The 23162-nt window shown below is 36.4% G+C and overlaps 1 protein-coding gene across 1 annotated transcript in view; it reads right to left on the reverse strand.

Moving 5' to 3' along the window:
- SLC6A11 (solute carrier family 6 (neurotransmitter transporter), member 11) overlaps positions 1 to 23162 on the reverse strand; it is a 103495-nt gene that overhangs the window by 75392 nt on the left and 4941 nt on the right. Inside the window, exons 4-5 of the mRNA XM_010584457.1 lie at positions 21890 to 21980; positions 775 to 907 (exon numbers count right to left, since the gene is read on the reverse strand). Of these exons, the coding sequence (XP_010582759.1) occupies positions 775 to 907; positions 21890 to 21980 (224 nt within the window). The remainder of the gene's footprint in view (positions 1 to 774; positions 908 to 21889; positions 21981 to 23162) is intronic.

Genomic DNA, 23162 nt, shown 5'->3' on the forward strand with positions numbered 1-23162 from the left:
TTTTCACCCCCCCCCCCCCCCCCCCCCGAACTATGGCTCTTTTCCTCTCTCTGTTTAGTAGATTAATCATATATTCTACTCCGAACTACATCTGCTACTACTCCAGGGGCAACCTCTCCATCATCCCATGACTCACTTAGGCTGTGAAGTAGTCTCTCTCTGTTGGGTGTCCAGTATGGAATGGCATTCCCTCAAAAAGTTACAAGAGTACTAGATATTTCTCTGTTTTTCCCTAATATGTCCATCTTTATCTCTGAAGTTTTTTTCATTATTTCTGCTTTTGGTGTCCCATTTGCTTTTGTTTACATTTGCATTTGTTGTAGGTTGCTTATACTTCTAAATTCTCTCTGCTTATGTGTGTAATTTACTTCTGTCACTGAGAATTTCAACTTCTATCAGTTTGGAACAAAATTCAACTTTTGGATACCTCATGCACAGAAATCAACACAACCCAGTATTTATTTCAGGGTTCAAGAACTGGCCAGTAATGTAGTCTGCTGAATTAACCAAAACAAAACAAAACCAGCCAGCTTCATCTAACAGAATTAGGGAAAAAGCAAATCATGAAAACCAAGAGGAACCAAACAGTGCAAAGTATGACCGATTCTTAATTACCTAGTATTACAATTTATATAGCCCCAAGTATAGTTACTTATAGCAATGCAAGATGCACGTGAAATTCTACCATTCTGATTCAAATAAATATAAATGACAACACAGGTTTGGAGCACAAGAGAGTCATAATACAGCTGATACACAGAATTTTAACCCCACCTTTCCAGTAGACTTTGTTCCTTTCCAAATGCAAAAATAGCAGATAGTCCAAGCAGCAAGGAGGCACAGTGCAAGTTCCCAGCGAAGATTCCCAATATGTTCAATTCCGTCAGATATAGCTAGCACCCTTCGTCTTCCAAGAAAAAAAAAAAAAAGATAATAATAATAATGAAGCAAAACAGCATTACATATAAAACACAGCTAAAACCAAATCAATTTCAACCAAGGAGACTCCTAGTTACTGATTATTGAAAATGCACAATGCTAAGATAGAAGAGACAGAAGAAAAAAAATAGAATATTCTCAGTGGATTTTACATCTGGTTGAAAATAAACAAATATTTAATTTTTCCAGATCAGTGACAAAATAGAAGAGATTTAAAAATAGCTTTTGTATAAAATAAAAGTCAAAGAAAAAAACCACAATTTTTTTTAATTAATAACTGACACATATAAGCCCAAATAAAACACAACAATAATTTTCTTAGATTTTTTAGATTTAAAAAAATTAACTGTTTTTTTAGGAAAAAAATTCTAACCTTTATTTTTACCCTGTAACATTTATTTTCATAAATTTCCTTTTGTAATTAAAACTATAATTTTAAAACATTTATTTTCAAAACTGTCAAACATCATGACATTCTCCAGCTGCATTTTCTTTGGAAAATGTTAACATTAAAATGTTAATATTTAAAAAAAAACCCCAAACTTTTTTTGTGAAACGTGGTCAGCAAAAATATGTATTGCATTTACTATTTGAAAATAGTGTATTTGAAATACTAAGACTCAGTTCTAAAAACGTAAGTCCTCATATAATTTAGGAACACCCCTCACAGCTCACAGTCCAGGCCCAAAGTATTTACGAACTTAGTAAACAAGATAGAGTGAAGAGTTTGGGGGTTTGGTTTTTTTGGTTGGTGGTTTTTTGTTTGTTTGTTTGTTTTTTCCCCAAAGAATTTGGGAACAGAAAAATCAAGTGAATTGCTAGTATTCACACAGGAAACCTGTAGAACCAGGCTTCAACACTAGTTTCCAGAAATCTAGGCTAGCATTTTATTCACAAGAACAATTTTTTTAATATAAGAAAGATGCTTTTATCTGGGAGATGCACTGTCCTTTTATGCCCTTTTATTTTTACTTTAAATAAACACTCAGATTAAACAAAATGTGAATTATTTACCAGCCCATAAATAAAACATGGGTACTCCTGGTTGTATGGATGAAGAGGTTAAAAGCAAGAGCAAAAATTTATTCCTATAGTTCTCAATGATTTCATGAATTCTCTTCAGATTTTTCAATTGCTATTAAGCCTGAAAGAAGCCCTATAGATAATTAAAAGACTTTTTTTCAGGAGTCTCAATTTTCCAGAACAATAAAAGTATGACTTAACTGGTATGTGAGGTCAGAAGTTGATATGGATTTAAATTCCATACTTTCAGAGTTTTGGAAATACCTTATAATTTTTAGACAACTTAAAGCAAGCAATTGGTCATTTACTAATTATATACACAGAATAATTAATTTCAGTTATTCATGCCTTTTATTGGCTTAATCAAATCTCTACAGGGACTGGTCACAGCTCATTCCACGCGTGTTTCCATAAATATATTTGCACACCTGTATGCACACATATACACATTCGCATAAAAGTTTAGAACATTCAACCTTACATAAACTGTCCCAAGCAAAGTTTTCTCTGAAATCCATTATTACGTTATCTATACAGCCTCAGAGACCCTAGACTTACACTACCCTCCCACCCAGAGACATTGTGAATGGAAACAAATTAACTCAATTTCACACGTACTCTGAAACAGTTAAAACCCTATAATAACAAACACTGTATTATATGTATAATTAATGTGCATATATTTATACAGATAATGTAATTAATTACAATACAATATATTTAGGTTAAGAGGAGTATTAAGTTAAAAAAGTCCAACCTGCAATTACCCATATGAAATAATTCTTCCTTTTGCATTTGACTCAGTCATTGGCCGAGGCAATCAATTCAGAGAGTATAAAGTACGATCAGGTAATTCAAGGCCATGCCTAAAATAACTAAATGTTGGGGCTACCTGGGGAGGAATCTGATCTGGTTCTCTCTGCTTTCATCAGCAGTAGGTTGAGGATGAAGGGAAGTTCCTTCACCTGCCTCTAATGATGGAGTAGGAAGACGGAGACAGTCAACAGCTGGTGATAAGGTAGAAAAATGAAAAGATCTATCACCAAGTCATTCAGATGGCCATGTTGCAGAACCATGTTGCACATTTCAAGAGCTGCAGTTGGTGTTCCTGCTGCAGCCCTGGGGTGCAGTGATTTACAATGTATGCACTAGAAGTTTACTGCTTAGCTAAGGCAGGACAAGATTTAACAGGTTAAAGAAAAAAACAAAACAAAACCAAACCTGAAGCCTGATGTTTGTCGTCTTATTTTCCAATGAATATACAGGTAGAATATCTTTCCACTTAAAGAAAAAAAAAAGAAGGGGGGAGGGAGATTATACAAAATTTTTGCAATAGAAAGTGTTATGCGCTTAAATGTAAAATTACTGCCACCTCATCCAAATTTCCTCTTCATCCAGTAACCAGCTTTATTCTGCAAAGCTTCTGCCATCATCTAGTTAGGGAGAGAAGTGATCTAGCATAGAACACCCTCAGCTAGCTAAGACCTGCAAAGAACCTAAAGAACTGTCATCAAAACATGTTCAAAAATGAAGAGAGGTAGCTTTTAATGAAGGATATATTTTAATCTGGAAGAGGAAGCACATATTATAGGTAATGTACACTTGAGGTTGGAACCTCTGCACCAGACTGTCGTATCACGTAGGTATGAACTTCATGACAAAACCTGCTACAGGACAAACCCCCAGCAACAGGAATGGCTCCTGCAGGATTGGTAAATTTATTTAAGAGAGGGTGGCAACTTTCTCACTTGAAGATTTGTGCATATCTATGTGGATGATGAACTGCATCACACCAGTCACTACTTCCCGTGAATGCCACGTGCGCACTCTCATGGTACCTCTCAATACTAATTTCCTGCCAACAGTTATGCATAGGGTTACAATCACTCCTCAACTTCCAGACTCATAAATGTGTCAACTGAGATATCAATCTTTATTCAGCTGTCTTGTAGTGTGGTTGCAGAACTGCATGCTCTGGAAAAAAGACACGGAGAGCTTTCAATAATAATTCCACAGTGCTGCCACCGCATTGCAAAATAGTGAGCATGACGGAAGTCTATGACTGATACATTGGCATACTCAGGGCTCAGACAGAGCTTCCAGAATTACTTTAGACTCACACCATAATCCACGTCCAGCTGTCAACGTAATCCATTTCAGCAGGCAGTCACTTGAATTACTATGCTGTTCTTCCTAACTGCATAACAACTTCTTAATAAATAAACGTTATTACTCTCTCTCTCACAGTTAGAACGTTTCGCACACCAAAAGACAACTTTATCATAAGAACACAATTCTCAGTGAAGATTTGAGATGAGGATTTTTAAAAGCAACCAGTTTCTGGAAGCTGTCTGCAGAAAGTCAATGCCCAGTCTTTTCTGAATGCTCTGTGACAAGTCTCAAATAACAGAGACACCTACCTTACCCATCCAAAAAATCTTGGCCTGATTCTTTTGTAAAGAGTATCATAGAAAGTAAATGGCAAATTAATGGCCTTGACACAATTATCCCTGCTGCTTCCATTTAAAAAAGATACATGATGCCAATCAACTTGAGCTGTTAGCACCATAATGAGTATTTAAATATACTGTACCAATGGCTCCTATATACTCAAGTGCTGTAAATTGTTTTGTATTTTCTTTATTGAAGCAGAACAAAGGTTTAGTGTTTCCCTTAGAAAGTAGGCAGCAACAAGCCCAGAACATATAATTAAACTATAACATACAAGGTATGCAAAGAATAGATGCAAGGAAGAGAAAGCCTTGCTCAAAGGCTAACAGTGATTTCCTCAGCAGGCACAATGCTGCTCTCCCTAACGCCAGGGCCTTGGCTCTCTTGCTCAAACCATCTGAAGCAGCAGCAGCAGATGCTGATTTTGAAAGGAGATGGCATTCAGAACATGAAATTCTTCTCACAAAGCCTCAATTCAGTCTGACTGTAGATACCCTCATATCTGCTCTTATTCTTTTATCATTCAATTTAAAACAAAAAGAGGGAGCGTTTTAAAAATACATGATTCTCCCCTGCATCCAAGAAGTGAGGTTGATGTATTCAGGGGTCAGAAGATGACAGAGTTGATCACAGCTTCTTGCTCCTCAGCAGTTCAGCTTCTATCTAAAAGCTGCCATGGTCTTGCATAAATTGCACAGACAATGAAAAAAAGAGATAATGTACCTTTCACTATGTCTTCCTCTTCTTCTCTTACCACTGCAATTCCCCTACACTACCTTGTTCTCCTCACCTCATAACACAGGGAAAGATAAAGAAAGAACAAGATCAGGAAAATCACCATTGAAAGCAATACTCTCCGTTTTGAAATAACAAGCATTTGAAAAGAAGTTCTATAGTGAGTTCTATATTTCAGCTGGTTTGGTTCATACTTGTGTGGAAAAAACAACCAACCAACCAACCTTTTTCCTTATGTATATCAAGACTTATTAAAGCTAAGGATCTTTAAATAAAATCCCCCAAAATTAAATGAGGAAAAATATCTTAACAGACATTTCATCAGAATGTCTTGAAACTTTATCACTAGAATTCACTACTGCCACTAGCCTAAGGCCTGAATATATTTTCAAAAAAATGTTGCAAACTTATCTACCTTGCAGGGCATTTAGGGGAAAAGATACTGGGTTCAGAAAGGTTATCTAATGTTTTCTTAATAAATTAAAGTTTCCATAAATCATCATACATTTAAAGAAATAAAAAAAGGTCAACCACAATCCTGATGGAAAAAAAACCAAGAACCTAGAGGACCACTGCAGCTTCCAGTACAACAAACTGGAGGTAGCTGTAAGTACCCACTTGAATTACTACAGAATGTAAGATCCCTGGTTAGTACAAGCCATTTTAAGCAGAGTAACTTTGAGCATACTGAGTTTGCTGCCAACAACTTAAGACTATGTGAAACTTTGCTGTAAAAAAGATTTGTCTTGCAGAGAGACCTGAAGATACAAATCATTAACTGTTTTTCGGATCTCATTGAAAATAGAAAATGATGAGAGTTTGAAAAGATTTGTTGTAGGTATTGAGTTTGGGGTTTTGCTGGTGGTGGTGGTTTGGGTTTTTTTGCTTTGTTGTTTAAAAATACGCAGCAGTTCAGTTTCTTGAACTGACCAATAGCCTGGGAAAGAAGCCAGGGGGACTAGTGGCATTTGAGCATCTTGAACAGAATATTGAGGGAAATAAGCTCCATTGGTATCAGGGTTAATTTGGAATGCAAAGGTTAACTCAAACCAGAGTAAGGTTTTTCATTCAGTAGTAGCAAACTATTAATTCTACACAAGATATTTTGCTTGTAAATAGAAAATTGAATTGAAACCAGAGTGGATTTGTAATGTCTCACAGCCAAAGACACACTACGTTCGAAGGTTTCACTACCTCTAGTCACACATATATAGCTTGACTAAATGTTATCAAAAATTTTTACTTTTCTTCCTATACATAACACAGAAGAAAAGTTATTAAAGTATACAAGAATCTAATGAATAAAAGATAAATTTAAGTGAAATAATAGGACATATATCTGAAGGGTGGCATTCTTTATGTTGCCCGTTAGCTGTCAGAAATGCCAATGTTTGGTCACAGGGGTCACAACTAGACTCAACAAAATCATGACATTATTACTACAGTGTAGATTTATTTTGGTTACAGCTTATAGTACCAAATATTGTAAGCCTATTTTAAGCTTACAGTTTAACTTAAATCAAAATGTAAGTGTGGATAAAAACAAACAAACATGGACACAGTTGGGAATAGATAACAGAGCCATGGAAAAATTTCAGCATACTTTAAGTACACATAAAATAATATACTTAGCAAGAAACTAGACAGCATACAATGACCTTTTGGTACCTACATTCCAGGAACATACTGGTGCTAATAGTTACCTCTGTTCTTTCAATTAACATCATTGCACGTATATGCCCTAGCAAAATTCAGAAAGATAAAATCCCATGAGGAAATTATTTCAAAAAGTATTATATGCTTACTGAAAATGTTTTTAATTTGTTTGAGAATGTACTAAAACACCTTTCAATTTAGTAGTTCAGTACATCAGACAGGAAGAAGGGTCCCTCCATTGTTGGAATTGCTGTAGAGGAGCATAGCAGGAGATAACTGTTACTTCTGACTACTGATAGCTGGGAAGTATGGAAAGTAACCTTTTCCATCCAAATTTGAAAACTAGCATTTTGAAAGTCTACAACACTACACTATTGGCTGGGAGAACACTGCATTCTCCTGGGAAAGAGAGTCTTTAATGAAGTGTTCCAATCTGCGGAGCTGTACCAGGCTCTTGAATAGAAAGAGGATTAACTGCTGCCAACACATTGTTGAAAGGAATGTATGGGGGTACTTACTGCATTATTTGGTGATTTGGAAAGCTGAAGAACAGATTCAATCTATTTGAGGAAGGTCCCTTCATGTTCCCTCTCTGATTTGGAGCAGTTTCCAAGACATTTTTCTTTAAAAAAAAAAGAAACAAAACCCAACAACAAAAACCACCCAAAACAGAGGAGGCAGCCTCTTGAGGTCACTTCTCCATCTGTATCTGTTCAGCCAGGAACATAGGTGGCAATGCTCCTTTTTACTCTGGGCCAGACTCTGTCCTCAGAGCATTCTGTGGGGGATGAAAGGAAAACAAAATGAAGCCACTAAGCAGTAGTAGTGCTACTGTACAGTGGCCTTTCTTATTATGTGTTTTGGTATGCTCCTTTCATCCCTGCAGATTTTTCAGACCCAGTCCATATTTACCTTTTGAACCTTGTTACCAAGCTCCTTGTACAAAAAGCATAACATATTTGAGAGCCAGTGCTGCACAGATTTCCCGTCAGTTTAGTAGAAAAGTATCAGTATCTTTCAGACATCCTCAATTCCTGTGTTAAAGTGAGTTTAAGTTTCTATCCAAACACATGTTTCCTAAACTCTCATCTTTCTTCCTCTCATTGCACTTTATGCAGTTAATATTCTTTAATTTTTATGAAAACTTATTGGTTTGAGTATTTCATACCCAAATGTATTCAAGTATCACATGCAAGCATATGGTTTCTGACATGCAGAAACTCAAGCAGATATTAACTGAATTCTGAAAATGGTGGGATTCACATTCCATGTACCAGAATCCTCTGTGGATGCTTCAACTGCTAGGCCAGAGAGCTACCAGCATCCAAGGTTCTGGTAAACGTCTGCATGAAGACAACCATACTGTGGATTGTTGCACTGTTAGATGCTTATTCAACTAGTTACCAGTCGTAAAATCAGTCTCATTTGTATGACCATAATGACTGCAGTACTTCCAGACACACTGGAATGCTGAGATGTTTGCCAGGGACACATAAAAAAGTAAAAAGTGACATTCTTTTGTCACAGAGATCAGAGGCAGCTGCTTATCTACTGTATTTGTGCACATTATTTATTAATGAGAGTGTGGCCAACCATACAGCTATAGGAATGGCTTGGAAACAGCTATTTTGAGTTGTTGCACCACCAGCAGCATTTGTTCTCTCTTGTCGGAATCACTGCAGCTTTCCCACTATCTGACAGAGAATCTTAAAAATCGAATGCTGAGGCTCACTTGACCCTGCACCTTTCCTACGCAGCAGTGCTGTGAGTTCTCACTCAGGTCAGCTCTTCCTCAACACTTATGATTGCAAGCAGCTTTAAAGGATCTCTCAGGTAGTGAAATTGCTCCTTTCTTTCTATTAAAACACTAAGCTCTGCTGAACAGCACAGAAGCTTTCCTGTACTGAAATATCTTTCAGGGAGTTGTGACATTTCCCTGTGGCTGTCTAATCTGCACTAATTGTTGTCTAATTTGGAAGAGAGGCTGATCATGCATCTGGACTGCATAACTCAAAGGTGGAAAAATAACAGCTTAGGAGGAACAAAAACTTTTGAAATAATGCTTATTTTAACAATAATACATAAACATACAAGCAGTGATATTTCAGAGAAGGCTCTATTGCTTGAGTCAGTAGTGTCCAGTTCACTGACTAGACACACTAAAACTCTCAAAGTGAGGAATAACGACTAAGAGAATGTGAGTTCACCAAAATTACATGCTTCCCACCTTTCTTTGAATACAGAGTGGATTCCTCTCACAGAAAGTAAAAAAACCCCAGTATTAAACAGAGTATACAAGATGCTAAAGATTTGAGGTAGTATTCTCCACTGCCTTACATACATACTCAATGATGGTAGTACTCATATGATAAACTTACAAAATCTATGCTGAATGCTAAATGATATAAAACTCTATGAAACCAAAAGCCTAACAGTTTATTTTGTAACATTCTCAGGACTTTTTAACATATATATATAATATATAGGAGAAGGTAAAAAGAAAAATTATCTTTCAATAAAATGAACATAAAGAGAGTCTTCTTTTTATTTCCCTAGTCAATTTATTACTGTATTAATTATTCATACTGTTTTCCAAGGTTTCTCTTGTCTGGCATGGTTCGTTATCTCTTGACACAAGAAAACGTACAGAATGGTACAATATTGTCATAGGTACTAGCGATATCAAAGCTGTGAAATGTTTTTCAGTTTTAAAATATCAGACATCCTGTTCTATACTTTACAGGACTATATATTAAAAAGTAGCTGCCAAATAAAGTAAAGGGGACTTTCTGAGCTTCACTGAATGAGCAATAAACAACAGAATGAAGAAAAATTCTTGTTAGAAGAGAACCTACCTGATGCAGGATTTTGACAAAAATGTATGGGAGAACTCTCCCTTTTACAGGAAGGGATCATACATTTTAACAGAGGTAACCCTTATAATTGTAAGCCCCAGAGTATAACATATACTACATAGTACTCCTATACTACATGTAATGCACACTGCATTACCTAAATTAACTTCAAAATTTAGCAACACATATGACTCGGGTTGCATATTAAATTGGTTCTGGTCTTACTTGATTCCACATCAAACAAACTCAAAACTTAGTAGGAATGAAGGAGACAAGCATTCAGAAGATGAACTGCATGACTGGCTAGTGCATGAACCCCCCTTTGGCTTGCTAACCTGCAGGGCTCTGGTTACATGACGACGACATGGGAAAGAATGACATATTGATAATGTTAATATCATATTGTATGCATATATCTTCAAGGAAGAGAATGCCTTAAAAAGAAAAGATTATTTTCAGACTATCTTTTTTCCCCCTCTAAATTCTAACATTTAGGAAACTAAAAATGGACTGGTTGTGTCGGGTGTCTTCCAGTGCAGCAGTATGGCAATCGCTGAAACACCTCCAGAACAAGCACCAATACAGCTATAAAGTTGAACAAAGGTAATCTTCCAGTGAATTTGTAGCATATTTAGTCACTAAAAGTATATGTTCTTTGAAATGAACAGAGAGAGTGTGGGTGCAGAACTCTCACTGGAAGTCAACATGAGCTGACACTTTCACTTTTCTGAAAGTTATGTATCCAGAACTGACAAAGGATACAAGATCTGTGTACAGTACAAACCTCTCTTTCTAAGGTTTCATGTAATGTCTAAAATATGAGATACAATATATCCACAGGTTTCTAAAAGTGCTACAAATAATCCTTGCCAGATGTTGCTGGATACCCACTTGTAATCTCCAACCATAAGTGCTCAATGATAGAAAGATGTATTTCATCTTTTAGAAGATAATCTACAGATTAAAGAATCTGTAATAAAATTCTCTCAAACTGTAAGAATTCTCTTCTGGAAATCCACTTAATTCCATACTTGGCTTTTTTTTTTAAAGCAGCAGAGAGACAATTCCCAGCGGTCACATCAGCGAGAATCCCTCCGCTACAGCATTATGGACAGCTCTAAAATATTTACCTCTTACAGCACATTTTCTGTGACCTACACATATCAGAATGAATTATTCCTTATTGAGCCACATTTGCTGCTGTTCAGCCTAGTTCTTTCTTCTTAAAGTCCTGATAGGGTCCATTCATCATCCATTTTTACACTTCTTACCAAACTGAAAGGTAAGATTAAACTCTCCTCAGCAGACTCTTCTCTAAAATTTCTAGTACTGCTTGCAAATAATGACATGTACATCTTGTGTCAAACCCCACCTTATTAAAGTCAGTACTTAAGTTACCCGAATGTAACGTGACGCTACTTAGCAGCTACTGTGTATATACATATATTGCTTGTTTTCATTTTTATTATGTATATGTGTGTCTTTGTGCGTATCTACAGCGAGAGACAGACAGTGATGGATAAACACAGAACACCCCCCTTCTCCTCTAGCCATTCCTAACCTATTTTCCTTCAGCCTCTTTCACTGAATCATATGGCAACTTCTTAACCAAGTCTGAGAGTTTTCTTGGTACTCTCTCAATACATCCAATGACTCCTTCAGAATTTTTGCAGTTTTCCCCCTACTCCACTCTGGACAAGTCATGCAGTGACTAAAAACTCCTCTTTATTCACCTTCTGAGTGACATAAATTAGTTCAGCACACAGTAGCAGCTGTGAACTGAAAGCACCTAGAAGAAATGTAAGTCAACCTGATGGCTCTCAAAATTTGTGTTGAGCCTTTTAGACAGTCTCTAGACTTGTACTTGGTTGTTCACTCTTAATTAAACGTTCATAGAATGAGAACTACAGACCACAAAAAATTGAGAACTGTTGCATGATTTTGTAAAATAGTCCTTGCTAGTGAGCTCTTGCCTACACAGTAATGTAACAAATCAGTGATGGAAAGCTTTTATGTCTTCCACACAGGACAGGCCGATATAAAACCATTACCTGGCTGGCAAAAAAACCCCCAAAACCTCTGTCAACATAGTTTTCATACTCACTGGCCTTGTACTAAACCCTGGTTACAAAAAAAATCTATGAAGTGAAACTGCAAAGGAGCAGGGGCACAAGGCAGTAAAGTCTAGCTGATAGGTCAAGAGAGAAAAAAGAAAACTGCAAATGTTACAGCAGCTATTTTGGGAGGTCCCAAGTCCTTCGTCCACATTTACAGCTACTGGGTCTTCATAAAATATCACTTTCCTGTAGCACTTGCAACTTACAGTATTATTTGTAATTAAATAAATTCAGATAAATTCTACTGGCTCAATTTTTTACTTGTAAACTAAAACCAATAGTCCACAGAGTTGAAATCATTAAAAAATAGCTGTTGAAGGGACTTTGGGAAGATATCAGTCATTTTCCATTCCACAGAGGACAACTATGCCTACACCATTGTTTCAAGGCCTGCACTGATTGATGTTCTGTAACCTTTACAGGAATTCCATAGCAATATTTAATGAGTCTTCCTCAGGAAGTCCTCCTGACACTGCAGATCAATTTCCCTGATGCCATATAGGAATACAGTGGAAAACAGTGACAAAAAATTACCAAAAAAGGTTTGCTTCCCCCCCCCTCCCCGGTCTGTGTTCACTGTTTTTTTTTTTTTTTTCACAGCAAGAGCATCTCTCCTTTGAGCATTTATTTTGACTTAAAAAAACCAAGCAACCACCCTTTCTCTTAATGCCCTGAATCTACAAAGCCATACTTGTGAAATACTCTTAAGTGTCTAATTTTTTTTTCTTGTGGTGATACTTTTTCAATAGCCAAAAATAGATACAGACTTTCTTAATTGCACAGAACTATTTGCTTTATGCAGTATCCATGCTGAGATAGCCAAAAAGTAGGTGAGCGCGACTGCTGTTTAACATGGTTTTCAGAGCTACTTGGGCATCTCTAAAAATCCCTTCCACCAAGGTCCTTAAGATTCTTAGTTTCAAGACAGTAAGCAAATCTAATGGACACATTCTTGGACAGTTGAAAATTACAAAAGCTGCATGCATAGTTACAGAATTCCAGAGGTATTGAAAAATATGTCTTGGAAGAGTTACATGCTATTTGTTTGCACATCTAGTCTTGCAAACCCAATTCCCATGGTAAACTGCTAGACAAAATACTTACTGGCGTGGGCAACCTTGTAAAATATGAATGTAACTTTCCAGCTTGTCCTGTGCAAGATACTTCTCTTCTTTAGGGGAGCTACTGAAGTGGACTAATTAGTTTCAGGCAGCAATTGCTGCCAACTGTATCTTGCTTTTAGTTTTCTAGAAGATTTAAGTTTGCTTAGGTACAAGTGTAGGAGGCTATACATAATAACTATTAAAGAAGGGGATGAGCTCACTTTTGTATTTGCACAAAACCAGACATAACTGAAAGGAGGTCTTTCAGAAGAAGTCTTCTCTTATACAAGTAACAAAAAAAATTATGAGAAACCAATTAAAACCCTAGCAAAGCCAGAAGAAGCATGCCTGGTTATTTTGGCATGTTCTGCAATTGACTGACTTGGTCAAGCTTGTCATGGAACAATTAAGGTTTTGCTATTTTAGACCTTTCACTTTTTTTTTTTTTAATTTCCCTGCAAGCAAACTGTGCTTCTCTCAGATATTTCTTTCCCTACAATATCAGAAAGTGCATGTATAGAAGATATACATGTCTTTAAACACATACTGCTGCATTAACAACAATAATGAAAATGCCCTTATTGTTACCAATTATTAAAAAAAAAAAAAATTTAGCATTCCTTCAGCAAAACTGGGTATGTGACCCAGCAGCTTCTAAAGGTCACAGTTTTTTAAGCATGTTGCTCAGCTGCCTGTGCATGTTTTCCAACTATTATCAGGTAATAATATTATTGCTAGAACTTTTACAATTGTGTAATTAAGGGATATTTTAAATACCTCATGTATGACCTTTGCTACAAAAATGTAATTTCTATTTTTGCAAACACTGCAGGCCAGAACTTTCCCATATTTTATCGTAGGAACTAACTGAATGCTACAAATTCCCAAAAGACATTCTAAGTAGTAGATAGTGGAAATAAATATTTTATGAACTGTATCTGAAATAATGGTATCATTCTAAAGAACTAGGAAAAAGACAAAATTTGTTCATGGTACCTTCACAATCAAAGAAATGTTTATTATTACCTTAAGTGCCTACAGCTACTGGAGAGGAGTTAGTTACATTTTAAATTTACTTTTCCAAAACATAACAGTGCATCTCCTAACACCAAATTTTTATTATTCAGAACTTCCCATTATAAAATCCTGTTTTCAGATACAAGTATATTTATTCAGACTCCTACTGTTTAAATAAAGGTTCTTAGCTTAAAAAAAATTGCAATTCTTTGACTGCACCCAAAACACAGAAAAAAATATTTATTGCAATAACCTGACAGCCTTATTATTGAAGAAAAAGAGAGAAAAGCACATATTGCCAAAAGAATTCATCTGGATACAGGTAAAATCTTCCTAGGTTCCTCCATCAAAATGCTCTAATGCTGCATACTTACTAACTTTGCACAATTTGCAGAACATAATGAATAAAGAAAAAAGCCACCTGGAGGACTAGTAGTTAGGCAGACTTGAAGATAAGTTGGACTGAGGCTGTCTGGAGAAGAAGGCTGGTCTTTCTCACACTAGCAGATAGGCATGGGGAGAGGAAGAGAAGCAATGAGCAGAAGAAAGAGTGGTCTATGAATTTAGGGAGCAGATGAAAAATGTTTAGGGAGTTGAGACTGGAGACCAGTGAACAATCATCCTGAGACTAGATGCAAGTTCAGGGAGTGGACAACTGGCTGGATAAAATGACTGGGACTAGGTGGCTGGAGGTGGGAAGCAGTAATATACTTGATTTAGAGACAAGACAGAGGACAATTTGAACTGCCCAAGAAAAGAGACTAGGATGAATTACAATACAAAGAAGAGACAGCAGTGGGAGATATATGTGTGAATGCCAGGATTGGATGTAATCCTAGGGAAGGATACTAAACTAGATAGCTGTGGTGGGGATGCCAGGCAGGCACTAGCATGGACCAAGGAGTAACAAATCAACTGAGGAATCAAGATAAGAACTGAGATAGCTCATCAATGTCCCAGAAGCACGCTAACATTTAGGTTCCCTCCGAAAAGACCTTTCAAACTGTTCAGAACTAAAGATTAGAAACATGGGGAACGAAGAGGTGATTTGCATACACAGAGGGAAGAGGCTAGATAAGGGAACAAACAATCAGAAAGCTCACCCATCATGCTGGAAACCCATATTCATAGCTCTCCTCTAACCTAAAGCCTATAAAGTTTTCTACCAAGAGAACCGTCTAGCTATCAAGCTTTCTGCTATTCTGCAGTAGGTGGAATCAGAAAAAGCTTTCACTCTCTCCTTATACATAGTTAGTACAGTGTATAAACAATTAAATTTTTATTGGCATAAAGACTGGAACTGGTTGGTCTAACTATTAACCTATAAAGTATCAGAATAGTCTCCCTCAATCCTTCTTGTCCTCAAGTATCCCCTTCAATCTAAATCCCCTAAATAACTACTGAGACAGCAAGAGAATGATCCTGTAAACTTCTGGCCAAAGCAACCACCTGAGAAGCAAGATGTTAGCATCCCAGTCTATACTCCATGATTATTTAACTTTTATACAAAGTAGAGCAAGTTCAAGAGAAGACAGTGAAATTCCCACCCCATACAGAACACATTCAAGAAAATGGAACATATGTATTCAACTTCCTGCAAGCAAAATACAAGGAACAGATCCTTCTAAATACCGAGTCATTAGAGCAAAGACAACAAAGTTACTGCTTGTTGTTTGTTTTTTTTTTTTTTAAACTAATTCCCTTAAATTTTCATGCAACTGCACAAAATAAAATGGTTTGTTTGGAATGAAATAGCAATTACTTGTTTCAAACAAATGTTACCATGTCTTCAATTAAGTAACTTTTTTTAATCTTTATTTTTGGACAAAGCTGACTTGCGTACATTTTCTTGTTCCCTAATTGAAATAAAATTTGCGCAACCCTAATGCTAAATAGCATGAAAAAAATGTCTTGGGCCTCTCATACTTAGCACTTTCACTCTCTGTAGCTCAGATCCCCTTCTGTAAAATGGGAATAGTGTGGCCTTATTGAGATTTTGTGAGGATAAATGAATGTGTAAATAATCAAGCAAACTATGATTGCAAAGCCATTGACACAATAAACAGCCTAGGAAGCCTTGATTAAATTAATAACTTTGTCAGCAGAGCAGGAACCTAATAATAATGAGAATATAAGACAAGAAAATTAACAAAGAGAAGAACAACAAAATATCGAATACCTGCACAGTGTTTGCTCCCTATCAATCCTCTAGCAAGAACAAAGCAGATCTATTGAAAAAGTATTAGGCACTTCTTCAACTAAAGTTGATCATATTCATAAAAGATGTGAACTTAAAATTGCACAGCCTTACTTCCAGTATTTCCCAATATCCAAATACTTGACTTTGCAACTTTTATGGTCATTTTTTCTCCTCAGGAAAAATGTTATATACAATATTCAAGATAAAAATCAAAAAACATGGAAGTCCATCTGCCTGGTTTAGGATAACATTTATCCCTCAATATTAAGAAACTGGCTTAGAATTTTGACACATATCCCATTTACTTCTTTCAGCTGAAACCAGGCAAAGTCAGTGGTTTTGAGGCAAAACCAGATGAAGAGTTCACATGACTCCAAACAAAAAGCAGTTTTCACACAGCCTTTTATGAGCTGAACAGAAATGAGCAAGTCTGGCACAACTTAATGTTCTACAAGACATGCACAAAGGACCTAGTTCTGAGAGGTGCTGAAGGTCTCTGGGTACAGAGCACTGCAGGATCAGGCTCAACGTGCTAATGACTTTTCATACGGTAGTGGGGATTAACCACAATGTGACTCCTGCAGTCATTTGCAGCCTGAATGAAACAGGAAAACCTCTTTTTGACTTTGCAAGGAAAGGGTTTGCTCCTTTTCCTTTTTGCTGAGAACAGCCCCTTTTCTTTTCCCTAGACAAAAAAATGTTTTTTCTCACTACGCTTTACTTGGAAATGCTAAGGATGTATCACCCCCTCCAGAGAATGACAGGCCAACAACTAGACCTTCTTTAACAGAGGTCTAAGTTGTTATACAGCCAATAAAAAACTATTGAGGTGGAATCAACCACAAAACCATGGGTCCTCTGTCTGTCCAGCTCCCTTCCCAGGCACTAGAAACCTCAGATTCCTGACCATGGTGACAGACTGGTGTAGCAGCCAAAAGAGCACACAGACATGGTTGCTGTCCCCTATACCTGCCAGACAATTTCCTCTCCCACACAGAACAATGGAGCAGAGCATCTTCTCCTCTCTATTCTGTTTCCAAGGCTGTAAGTATAGCCTCATCCATGGCCACAACTATTTCATGGGACTGCTTCAACATTTCCAAAGTTATCAACACCCCTATTATTACTGCAACTTTCACTATTAACTGTCTAAAGTTTGGACACTAAAAGTTCCATGTGCCATAACTTGAAATTATGATTATTATTTTTTCTTAGAAAACCCCTAATCAAGCCATACAATTAGAATGAGAGAAACACCATAAACGGTAGTTAACTGGACAGTCTCTGAACACTGGGCACAAGTATGAAATGAAAAGTGAAGTTTCAGACTCTTGCCTGTCCTTCTTTGGAAAAAAGCATCAGGGAGTTTGAAGAACGAAGAGTAAATTTTGATTGATTAGGGTGCTTACCTTAGAAGGTAACTCAAATGAAGTCTTAAAACATTAACATGGATAGATATTTCTAAGCAGGAAAACAAGTAAAGAGGGTCTAAACTCCCAGACTTTGCCTACTGCTCCTCCAGAAGGATCAGACCATTTTCACTACAGATAAGTAGTCATCAATTACAGGCTCACAAAAATATTTTAAGTTTTGAGGTCCTTGCATGTACAATGAGATTCTTCTGAGTGTACCAAAAAGAAAATAGCATCTAGAACCTACTGCACTATTTATCTCTAAAGTCTTTGCTGCTGTTTTTTTTTGTTTGTTTGTTTGTTGTTGTTGTTTTTTTTTTTAACTAAACAATTCATCAAAGACAATAAACAGTCCTTCACCCTCTGTGTGACAGGGCCATCAAATCTGGTAGAGAATGTTGAATTATCAGAGGAAATGAGTCTATACCGGCTAGGGTAGCAAGGAAACAGTATCCTCTGTACAGACCTGAGGAAGGGTAACTACTAGTCTACATGCCAGGAAAGCTTCATAGTACTGCAAAGTATCCTCTCAGTCATCACTGCAGTTGGGTGAGTTGTTGTTTGACTTCAGCAATATCTTTAGCAGTAGCCAAGGCCACAGAAGCAGTAAAAGCTAGAAATATTTCTGCAGAGAGGCTGAAGTCTTTATTGGCAATCCTCAAACCAACTGAAGACTTGGATTTGCTTCCAGTTACAAATAAATAAGGTCTAAGCCTTCTAGCCTAGATGATGGAAGCGACCTGGTAGTACTGGTTAAATGGGGGAGAAAAGAGAAAAGGAAAAGAAAAGAGAAAAGGAAAAGAAAAGGGAAAAGAAAAGAGAAAAGGAAAAGAAAAGGGAAAAGGAAAAGAGAAAAGGAAAAGAAAAGAGAAAAGGAAAAGAAAAGAGAAAAGGAAAAGAAAAGAGAAAAGGAAAAGAAAAGAGAAAAGGAAAAGAAAAAAAAGGAGAAACACTCCTTTTCAAAGCCAGAAGTAAAGACATCCTTTTGGGCCTGGTGTATTCATATACGTGCACGCACTCACACACAAAACCAAATCCAACTTGTGCCCCTGCTACTAACCTCTGCTGGCATTTACATAATGCCAGTCTAGTCTGCTGTGTGATACATAGCAACCTGTATATCCCTCAGCATTATTAACTCTTAGACTGAGAGCACTGGGCTTGAAAGAAACACATAGCACTGCTAAAACATGCATTTATGTAAATATTGATTCTTCCCCAAGCTTTTTTTCTGTTGTTTTGTTGTTGGTTTTTTTTAATTAAAAAAATCTGAAGATACTGTGAATAGTCTAGAATGTGGTAATGTGATATGATTATCAAAGGAAAGATGTAACATCAGCCTGACAGTTTACAAATGCAGTATTCAGTCCTACATGTAAATAAGATCACATACAGTAAGCAAATAGGATCACTATTCACAGTAATTGCCACACTAATTCACAAATTCTCAAGAGTAGGTGGTAACAGACACAAAAAAAAAAAAACCAACCCAAGAAAAAACCCAAACCCAAACCCAAAACCACAAAACCCAAACTTTTTTCCCCCAGCTGACCCTTTACACAATAAATTGGCTTTATGTGACCATGACTTAGAGGAATTTCAGTTGCAGACTTGACATTGCAGAGAGCAAAGTATAAAGGTTTTGAATGCTGTGGTTGTTCAGAAGAAACCTAGAGCCTCCCCCTTCCCTTCACAGGCATCAACTTAATTAATTGTAAGGAACATGGTCATTATGCAAATGAATTCAGTACTGTGATTGGTTATTGCAGCAATGAAGATTCTCACACACCATCCACATGAGTTCTGAAAATAGCAATGAGCATCTGTTCTGTGCAGTCTACCCCATCAACTTTCCTTTTACTATTTGTTTCAAAAAGAGTCTTTCAATAAATTTATGGTTCCTGACACCAGAATTTGTAAAGGAGCAAAGCAACATCATGGGAACAAGACTTCTGGCTAAGTGAAATAACATTTCTGGTAACACTTATCTACAGACTATAAGATGACTTGCTGGACAAATTAACTAGCCTAGTAATATATTTACTTTGTATTAACTACTCTGTGATCTGCACTGCACATCTATACACAAAGACCTCTACTGTGCATTTATGCCTGATATATTTAAGACATATAACTTAATTATAATCTTCTGTTCATTCCCGATATTTATTTTAATGCAAAATCAGTCCTGATATTTAATAAAACTCATTCTTCCACTTCTAAACCAGTTTGTCATGTCTATTTTAACTTTTGAGGCCATGCAACGTCATACCTACTTAAATTTTAACAAGGCAAATACCTTCCTCAGCAGGAAGAAAGTACATTCATTTTCCAGGGGTGAAAACCCATGCAACTTCAGTTTTGCTTGGACAGAGAAAGTAGGTAAGTTTAATATCTTCGGCTATTTTGGCCAGTAAACTGTTAGTATTACAAAAAGTTTGTCCACAACACAACAAAGAAGGAAGTTTCAAATAAATAACAAATTATTTTGTTTACCTTCTCTTTTGGTTTTTGTGATTTTAGAGTGTTTTGGGTTATGTATTTTCAACTTTGTATACAAAAGACTGTAAAACAATTTAGAGAAAAGGCCAAATCTGATTATGCCTTCTAGTTTCATAATTCATTCCTAACTCAGCCAAAATCAGGTTGGCAAATATGTCCAAAATTTGAACGATTTAAAACCCACTGTAACTTGAATCCAAGTTTAACCATAGAATCTTGTTTAGCTTCATTTTTAGAGAATTCTGAGAAGGGGACATGCTTAAAACGTATCTGTATGTGCATCAAAATAAAACTGACATGGGAATTTAGGCAATCCAAAGATCAACACTAACAAAAAAAAAAAACCCAAAAGCAACTACAAAAAAAAAACCCACCACAACAAGACCCTAGAAACATGAGGATATAAAACTTAGTCTGTGCCCTCTGTATAATTCAACTAAATGTTGCCTACTTCTCTGGATAACTGGAGTTACCACCAGTTGCTGAGTTTTGAATATTGCTGAATAAGCAAATAAATACAGCGGGTAAATAAGGTTAGTACTGGAGAAAATACTTTGTTCATTGACTCTAACCACATGAAATCTAAGTTCTAGTTATCGCAAAGAACTGTAAGGTATTTTTGTTAAAATTATTAAGTCATAGCAATAGGAGATGCCACCTAAGAAACTTGTTTATTCTGAAACATTAGCTGGGAAGTGGGTAGAGTAGGTATATTTTGATTTAACATGTTAGGTGTTCAGGTTATTGAAAATTTTAACAGAAAATAAAATGACAATTTTAATCAGAGAGTGTATGTATTTTCATGCCTTGTTCAGATTTAACTTGGTTCTGGGGGTTTTAATTTTTAAATAAAACAGTATTATTTAATGAAGCAACAACTACCACCCATGAAGGCTAAAGTAACTGAAGTAGCAAGACAAAGGGGTTCAGAGGCAAAGACAGTAGCATATGCTAACATTCAAGAAAATTATGTCAATGTAGAGTTGTCCCTTCAAGGATAGTCTTAATTCATGGTCCTTTCAAAGTGTAGCTATTGCTGTCCTGAACATGAAACAGACCTCTGAACATACAACCTCAGAATAAGGCTCTATCTTAACAGTAAAATTAACGAGATTAGAACGGGCCCTCAAGAAATTTTAGTAACCCAAAATTTTGTAACACATTTTTAATTGTAAGATGACTTAATATTAAAAGTAACATTCCATTTCTATGACTGTCTTAACACACACTGCGCCCTGCAAGGAACAAATATGTGACTACACATGCACTAATTAAATATTTTTATTAAGAAAAAATATGTGTCATCACAAAAGTGGGCCATAAATTGTAGAGATATAATTCTCTTCTATTACTCTAACTAGAAACCAGAATCAAGGAGACACAAAAGAGTTAAACTCTCCCATTATAATAACTGAATAACCAACACTTATATAGTCCTTTAAAAAATAATGAGATACAGAAGCCAAAGTATTAGTTAGCTCAAACAGGGATGAAGATGCAACTCTCAAAGAGAGGAAACATCCTGGGAAAAAAAACCAAGAAATATTTAAAATAATCCTCTTTCTTTCAACCTCTGCCTCCTCATTAGTATGGATTTGAGGCTCTTTCCTCCAGCAGCAGGAGCCAAGCTCCCAAGCAAGTGGCACACTTTGTTCTATGTACTTTCAGGATATGGAATTCCTTTCCTTGCATCCTCTAAAAAAAAGAGTTAAATCTCTCATCATGACTCTTTGCCCGTATGAGAAAATTTCCAGCTGAACTCACATCACCACATCACTAAGTGCTATAGGGTTACAAGGTATCTAAATCAGGTGTAAATGATCAAAATATAGGAAGATAATGAATAGTCTGATCAAACATAAAGTTTATGTGCACTTACTCCCAGAATTCCATCACTGGAGAAGTGGCATTTTGTAAAGAGACTTGACTGCAGTTGCTCATATTAAGTTTTTGAAATTCCACACAGTTTTCTATAAAAGAACAAAAAAGAGTTTGCTATATTGACATGTAAGTACATTTCCTCTTGTGCATCTTCTAGTTTATGCATCCTTTAAAGCCACCATTCTATAATACATTTTCTCTATGTCATTAAATGATTTCTAGGTACGCTAAAATGCCACAGCTGCTACTTCTGCAACACTATTTTGACCAGATCATAAGCCTATCCCAGAAAAATATCCCTGCAGTATGATACACTCTCCTGTAACACTTTCCAAAGGCACAGTTGCAATGGCAAGGGCCAATAAAACATCTGAGGCAGAAGAAAGACGCTTTGAGAAACCGAGGCAATTGATTGGGAATTACAACATACTCCTAGTCCAACCGCTAACTCAATGGCCAATGGTAACAATTGGCTTATGAGACACTGCCAGCAACAAGTTTCCACCTTGCCTTAATATGGCAAGTCAAAAGTTACTCTGGCTTATTATTATTATCTCTAATACAGAGAAAGAAGATCAAAGCAGCTCAGCATTGTTGAGTTGACACTTAGTATTTGAACAGCTATCAACATTGGCTAAGCTCCTTTGCAGGGTTGCCAAAATTGATACTGAAGCCTTCCACATCTGTTGGGCCCAAGACTAGTTACCTAACATAACCTAAACTGCAAGATTTCAAATAGCTTTAGGTGTGCTCAAAGAACACAATAATGACCAACTTACTAAAAACCATGAAAGACAGTACAATTGGTACATGATTTGAAATCGGACAGTAATATAAGCAATAAATGCAAAAACTTCAGGAACATGGAAATAAGGGCATTGGTAAGTATTCCCATAGAAGTTTGTGATCTTCAAATGCAGTAAGTAGAGCATTAGAGCTAAAAATATCAGAGAGGACAGATGCAGAGCCCTATACTGCAAACCCTTACAAATACACACCTGATCTTTCATGTAAGAGGCTACTTTGCATGCAGTAAGGATTATATATGTGACTACATTTTCAGAAGTAGCTTGATGAACATTATCCCTCAACTTCTAGCATTAAAAAGAGCAAATCCAAAGTTCCACATTTAGTATTTTCCTCTCTATTTAAACTTCTTCTGATTTCATTAGAGTGAAAGGGCATGATTGTAACCTGTCATCAGGTCATCAGCTCTTCAGAAGAATTCACTTACTGTATTCAGGGAGAATAGGTATGATTGCAAATGAGAG

The sequence above is a fragment of the Haliaeetus leucocephalus genome, unplaced genomic scaffold (genome assembly GCF_000737465.1).
Source record: "Haliaeetus leucocephalus isolate CR32 unplaced genomic scaffold, Haliaeetus_leucocephalus-4.0 Scaffold984, whole genome shotgun sequence".
In the NCBI taxonomy this organism is placed as follows: domain Eukaryota; kingdom Metazoa; phylum Chordata; class Aves; order Accipitriformes; family Accipitridae; genus Haliaeetus; species Haliaeetus leucocephalus.